The sequence below is a fragment of the Chiloscyllium punctatum genome, chromosome 18 (genome assembly GCF_047496795.1).
Source record: "Chiloscyllium punctatum isolate Juve2018m chromosome 18, sChiPun1.3, whole genome shotgun sequence".
NCBI lineage: Eukaryota > Metazoa > Chordata > Chondrichthyes > Orectolobiformes > Hemiscylliidae > Chiloscyllium > Chiloscyllium punctatum.
In genome coordinates this window covers 95,414,003-95,420,802 of record NC_092756.1, presented here as the reverse complement: position 1 = coordinate 95,420,802, position 6,800 = coordinate 95,414,003, and the positions used below count along the sequence as shown (strand labels likewise).

The following is a 6,800-nucleotide window of genomic DNA, read 5'->3' as shown; positions in this document are numbered from 1 at the left end:
AGGAAGTGAGGAATGCAGATGCTGGGGATCAGAGTCAAAATGTGTGGTGCTGGAAAAGCACAGCAGGTCAGGCAGCATCTGAGGAGCAGGAGAACATTACAGTGCAGTATCGGCCCATCAGCCCTGGATTCGACATTTCGGGTATCAGCCTTTCATCCTGATGGAGGGCTCATACCCCAAACATCAATTCCCCTGCTCCTCGGATGCTGCCTGACCTGCTGTGCTTTTCCAGCACCACCTTCTGTGACCATGAAGCTGTTGTCCATTGTCAGAGAGAAGCCCAACCTGGTACACAAATGCTCTTCAGGGAAAGAAATCTACTGTCCTTACCTGAGCTGGCCTACACGGGACTCCAGACTCACCTACAGCAATATGATTGGCTCTAGGGATGGGGTAAATGCTGGCCTGGTCATTATCCACATCCCATAGAACGGTATGTTAGGAATTTGATGGGAACAGCAATGAAATGCGATATTAATGTCCTTGCAACTCACAAAGATATTTACAGTCCTATTTCATCTCTGTCATTGTGAAGAAAATCATCTGTAGGAGTTTGTTTTTCACCACCTTGATTTTGTTTTGAATCTATCCCCAACCCTGCTCCCGAATAAATTAGGGATACTAAATTCAATGTAATCTTAGATAAAGGATCAGTCAATAGTTACCCCCAGAGCCAGTACCCAAAGGCATTTTTCAAAGTCTCTGGTGATCATTGAGTGACCATGTGATGTCCATCCATTTGGATAAGGTCTTTGTGACCGCTGGATATCAATATGTTTTGGATCGTTTTTGACCAGAACGAGCGTAAAAACATGAATACAGTTTCTGGTCAGACTCATCAACTGTCCCCACAGGCATCTTTCACAAGAGGCTTCTCAGTGAGATGTTATTGGTGGCTCCAGATGTGAATCAAAGCCACTCTGTCAGGCCTATCTAACACTGAGGTTAATCAAAGGGAACATATCTCCACCTCACCTTGGACTTCAACCACTTCGATGAAACAAAAAGCAAAATCCTGCAGAAAATGGAAATCTGGAATCACAGCAGAAAATGCTGAAGAATCTCAGCAGAGCTGCCAGCCTCTTTGGAGAGAGAAACAGAATTAATAATTTGAACCACATTTTGACTCAGTCATTGGACTCAACATTAACTCTATCCTTCCTCCCACAGATTCTGCCAGACCCCATGTAGACTCTCCAGCATGTTCTGGTTTTATTTCTCAACTGCTTTTACATAGTAGCTTATAATTTCTCATAAAGTGAAGTGGTCCATGTCCATATACAGCAAGGCTTGGACAATATCCAGGTTCAGGCTGACAATTGACAATTTATATTTGAGCCACACAAGTACCAGGCAACGGTCACCTCCATCGAAGGAGAATCTAACCATTACCCCATGACATTCAATAACATTACTGTGACTCAATCTCCCACTTTCAATATCGTGGGATTACCATTGACCAGAATATGAACGGGACTGTTCAGATAAATTCAGTGAGGCTAGGGATCCTGCAGCAAGTAACTAATCTCGTGATTCCAATAGACTGTCTCCCACCTTCAAAACACAACTCAGGAGTGAGATGGTATACTCCCTACTTACTTGAATGAGTACACCTCCAGCAACATACAAGAAGCTCAACACCATCCAGGACAAAGCAGCCCACTTGATTGGCACCACATCCACAAATATTCACTCCCCCTTCCACTGACACTCAGTGGCAGCTGTGTGTACTATCCACGAGATGTACGAGAGTAATTCTCTCCCGGACCTGAGTCTGCACCTTCCAAACACACGACCGATACCATATATAAGGACAAGGAAGTTCCCTCCAAGTCACTCACCATCCTGACTTGGAAATACATTGGCGTTTCTTCAGTGTCACTGGGTCAAAATCCTGGATCCCCCTCCCTCACAGTCCTGTGGGTGTAGCTAAGTCAATTGACTGCTTCCGTTCAAGAAGGCAGTTCACCATCACCTTCAGAAGGGCAACCAGGGACAGGTAATAAATGTTGGACAAGCTCGCAATGCCCATGTCACTTTAATGAATGAACATTTGAAATCTGGTCCATTTTGAAGCCAGCAAAAATGAAACCGTAGCATTTAATTTGTCAGGTAAAATTCTGGGACACATTCAAATGTTTAGTAAAGGTGGAGAGAAGGTTAATATCGTGTTTCCAACGCCTAGAGACTTCATTTGTCATTCAATTACATCCAGCTCATTTGGAGTTTGCACAGAATCTATGACTCCAAGAGCAATGATATCATTAAGTTTCATCTATAAAACTTGTCTATCTTCCAGATCTCTGATTGGTTCTGGGTCTCTGCTCCTCCCTCACAGTCCTCCCTGTTGTGTTCATTGGTGCCTGGATTGATTGGAAATTCCTGAGCGGCTGTCAGGGATTGTCAATCTTCATTGGAGCTGCCACGCCCTGATTGAGTGCAGGGTGTCCCCGGAGGATAAATACAATAATAATAAATATTATTAGGTGACCATAGCTGGTGCAATGTTGTATGTGTCCTCACTAATGGTTATTGTCTTGAGCTGAAGATAGCAATGTGGGTCTAATGTAACTTTTCTTTTTCTGGGATACTAGAATGTGTAGTCAGGAATAATTTCCACTAGAGAAAGAAACATTGGTCAGTTTCTGACAGTAAACTGTCTCCTTGATGCCTGTTCTCTTGGAGTCAGTTCCACACTCCACAGAAATGGAGTGGCAAGAAATCCCTCCTGAGGGCGAGGAGTGGTATATTCTAACAATTTTAAAACTGAAATTTAATCTTTCAACATTTTGCTTGTCTAAGAGGTACCTGCCCATCAATCTTTAAATCACAACAATCTTAAAGATTTGGCTTTAACTTCTGAAACAGAATTGCATATTATGATTTTTAAATATGATTTATGGCTTGTTTTACACTTTTTTTTTTTCCCTCCAGTCCTCTTACTTTGACCGGGATGATGTTGCCCTGCGTCACTTTGCTGAGTTCTTCAAGGAGCAGTCCCATGAGGAACGGGAACACGCTGAGAAACTGATGGAATTCCAGAATAAACGTGGAGGCCGAGTCCTCCTGCAGGATGTCAAGGTTGGATTAATTTAGTTTCTAGTCTACTTGGTTAGAAATAACTTCACTTAATATGGATTTGAAGTGGTTTAACCCAAGTGGTTTATACTTGTGCCTTGTTAAGACCTCTACTTTCTTGTGACCACCTTTTACTGGATTGGACACCACTTGTAAGAAAGTGACCACCATGTTTTTTGCTTCCTCCAGAAGCCAGAGCAGGATGAGTGGGGCAATGGTCTGGAGGCAATGCAGAGAGCTCTGCAGATGGAGAAGGATGTGAACCAGAGTCTGCTGGATCTGCACAAACTCTCCTCTGGCCACACTGACCCTCATGTGAGTTCTGATGTATTTATGTCAGGGCTCTTGTCTTAACTGGAAAAGACATTTTTGGTCCTTTTGCCTCTGATTTCTATGTAAATGGTGAGTGCAGTACGGGAGTGACCACGCTTCTGGTGTAGCCCAGATCTGCGCACTTTCTCAAGGCTCTTCAACAATCTGTCACATCACTTAGCTGTCCACTCTCTCCATATTGAGGGGAATATCATTCTTGGAGAAAAGTCAAGTTGATCTTGACATAATCAGATTTCCTCTTTCCCTTCCAGCTGTGTGACTTCCTGGAGAGGCACTACTTGGATGAGCAAGTGAAGATGATCAAGAAGCTGGGAGATCACATCACCAACCTGAAGAGACTGGGAGCCCCTGAGAATGGCCTGGGAGAGTACCTGTTTGACAGGCTCACCCTGGGGGAGAGTGACTGAACTGACTGCAGGGAACAAGCTGTGTAACCTTTGGTATTAATGGGAGATGTGTGCAGAGTAAGGTTACTTGTCTTAAGAAGTGACCTGCCCTCTATTGTGAAATATGCCAAGTGTAAATAAACTGCTCAATATTGTACTCTTTTGTTGACTTGTTTGGATGAATGTCTGTCAGTTGTGAAGAGGTATGATGAGATGTAACCTGTTGTGGAAAACCCATTACCACAATAAATAGGATCAGTTTATCCTGAGAGCTTGTTATTCAGATGGCTTCAATCCAGTTTGAGTTAATTCTCTTGGGAGGGTGTAATATTAGCCATTGGCTGAGACATGTTGAGAAGCACTGACACTGGGTTTATAAATCTTCTCCTCTCCAAACAGGAGGATTAACCATAAACTTAGTCATGGCACAAATGATCAGATTTATTCCATGTGGGCTTTTTGAGGGAGCTTGACAACACTGGCTTCCTGGCATGTCCTCACTTAGGCCAGTCCCAATGCTGTTCCCATTTCACTGGGCATGCCCTCCATAGAACTGCTTGCTTTATGTCCAATCTGTGTTTTTGAACTTGGCACATCAATGCTCCAATGTGTTCATTGCTTTTTCTAGTGTTGACCCTGTGAGCAGTTTCTTCATTTGGCAGAACACGAGCAACCCCTCCAGTGTTCGGTAGGAGTGAAATGGAGGGAGTTTTCTTTTCCCCCTTTCTTTTCCCCCCCCCTAGGGAAAGTGAAAATAACAGGGCATAAGGTTAGAGGGAGAGATGTAGAGGCCAGAGGGTGCAGTCTCTGGAATGGACTGCTGAGAGATAGTAGTGGAGGGGAATATTTCTGACATTTTGAACACTCCATTAACTACATGGGTAGGATAAGTATGGTGACATATATCCCAAATGGGAGTAGATTAATTGAGAACTGGGTGGCATAGACAAGATGCTATATCTTTGGAGGTGCATCAACGTAGTCATAATGTTACTGATCTGCAACTTCTGTATGAGGCTGTCTTCATAGCAGACAATGCTGCTTTGTACTAGTAATAATCGCTGACTTGTCGGGGCTTGTCAGAAAGGGACCCTTTACAACAGTTTGAGACTGGGCTGGGTGTGAACTCACTTGACCGGAATAGACTTCCTGAGAACTTGTGTGACCTCATTGGTCACTCAGAGCTCAGTGTAAGTTCTCTGGATTCAAAGCACCAAAACATGCTCCACTCAATCAAACCTGACTATAATTACTGTCTCCTTTTGTGAGGGAGCCAATTAATATAGGGCAACTGTGATCATCCAATAACTTCCTTCAGTTCTTGTCCAGTACAGATATTAGGAAGAGGAATTCTGATCCAGGAATTCCAAAAAGAATGTTCCTTGTTCTAGCTACTGTGGTCTGACTAGAGCCTTGTGCAATTATAGCAAGACCTTGTGCTATGTAATGAATCAGACTTTATAAAAGATCTCAAAGTAAGGGAACACTTAGGAACAGCGATCATAATATGGTAGAGTTCAGTCTGGAGTTTGAAAGAGAGAAGGCAAAATCAGATGTAATGGTGTTACAGTTAAATAAATGAGGGCATGAGAGAGGAGCTGACGAAAATAGACTGGAAGCAGAGCCTAGCGGGGAAGACAGTAGAGCAGAAATGGCAGGGGTTTGTGGGTATAATTGAAGACACTGTAAAGAGGTTCATCCCAAGGAAAGAAAGACTATCCGGGGAGGGATTAGACAGCCATGGCTGACAAAGGAAGTCAGGAAATGTGTTAAAGTAAAAGAGAGATCCTATAAAGTGGCCAAGAGCACTGGGAAATCAGAAGATTGGGAAGGCTACAAAAACAAACAGAGGATAACAAAGAGAGAAATGAGGAAGGAGAGGATCAAATATGAAGGTAGGCTAGCCAGTAATATTAGAAATGATAGTAAAAGTTTCTTTCAATACATAAGAAACAAACGACAGGCAAAGTCGACATTGGGCCACTTCAAACTGATGTTGGAAGCCTAGTGATGGGAGATAAGGAAATAGCAGGAGAACTTAACAAGTACTTTGCGACAGTCTTCACAATGGAAGACATGAGTAATATCCCAACAATTAAAGGGAGTCAGGGGGCTGAGTTGAGTATGGTTGCCATCACAAAAGTACTAGAAAAGCTAAATGGTCTTAAAATTGACAAATCTCCTGTCCCCGATGGGATGCATCCCAGAGTTCTGAGGGGGGGTGGCTGATGAAATAGCGGAGGCGTTGGTTGAGATCTTTCAAAAGTCACTGGAGTCAGGGAAAGTCCCGGATGATTGGAAGATCGCTGTTGTAACCCCCTTGGTCAAGAAAGGATGAAGACAAAAGATGGAAAATTATAGGCCAATTAGCCTAACCTCTGTTCCCTGGGCTGCAGAGAGCAAGTATTCATTTTTATCCTATGAACGAGATCTATAGAATCTGAAGCTGTAGAAGTAGCTCACTGTCCTGGACTTGATTATGGACTGTACCAACTGTAAATAAACTGCTCATTGTTGGATTGGTTTTTGCTGACTAGTCGGTCAAACTGTGTATACAGGTCTAAGCTGTGACTTGCTATCAGAGGATCTCTTGATCCAGATCAGTAATTAAATCCAGTCCAAATTACTTCATCTGACACCAAATATGTGGTGTGGGTATAAGACCAAGTTCAGAGCTGAGTTTATGGAGTACATGTTTTCTCCAGTACAGTGGGAGACTCATACTACCAGATTCAGATCATCAAGAGATGTTTTACAAACTACTTCCTGAGTAGAAAAGTACAAGGACCAGTGCCACCAGCAATATATTTGCTCACACTATTCAACCATCACTAGTTAGATTACAGCCTCAGCTGTTTCGGTTTTTCAAAACCACAACCACCTACCCCCACTCCTCACATCCTCAATTAGAGCAAGTTTCACGGTAGGTTCTCTCTGAAATCACAACTGTCTTAAACTTGCTGGTTTCTTGGAAGCAAAGCCTTGAGGCTTATCTCGATAGCT

The 6,800-nt window shown here is 43.1% G+C and overlaps 1 protein-coding gene across 1 annotated transcript; it reads left to right on the top strand.

Moving 5' to 3' along the window:
- The first annotated feature begins 249 nt into the window (after positions 1–249).
- LOC140489103 (ferritin heavy chain B-like) lies at positions 250–3,824 on the top strand. The gene is made up of 4 exons (XM_072588339.1): positions 250–393; positions 2,935–3,081; positions 3,268–3,393; positions 3,663–3,824. Exons 1-4 carry the CDS (start codon positions 250–252, stop codon positions 3,816–3,818), a joined length of 573 nt encoding a protein of 190 aa, XP_072444440.1. The 3' UTR covers positions 3,819–3,824.
- The last annotated feature ends 2,976 nt before the right edge of the window (positions 3,825–6,800 follow it).

Excerpts from the sequence above, each read along its gene's own strand:
- LOC140489103 (XM_072588339.1), top strand. The coding sequence starts at position 250 with ATGAAGCTGTTGTCCATTGTCAGAGAGAAGCCCAACCTGGTACACAAA. Across the intron at positions 3,082-3,267 it reads TCCTCCTGCAGGATGTCAAG|AAGCCAGAGCAGGATGAGTG; the intron begins GTTGGATTAATT and ends TGCTTCCTCCAG. Across the intron at positions 3,394-3,662 it reads CTGGCCACACTGACCCTCAT|CTGTGTGACTTCCTGGAGAG; the intron begins GTGAGTTCTGAT and ends TTTCCCTTCCAG.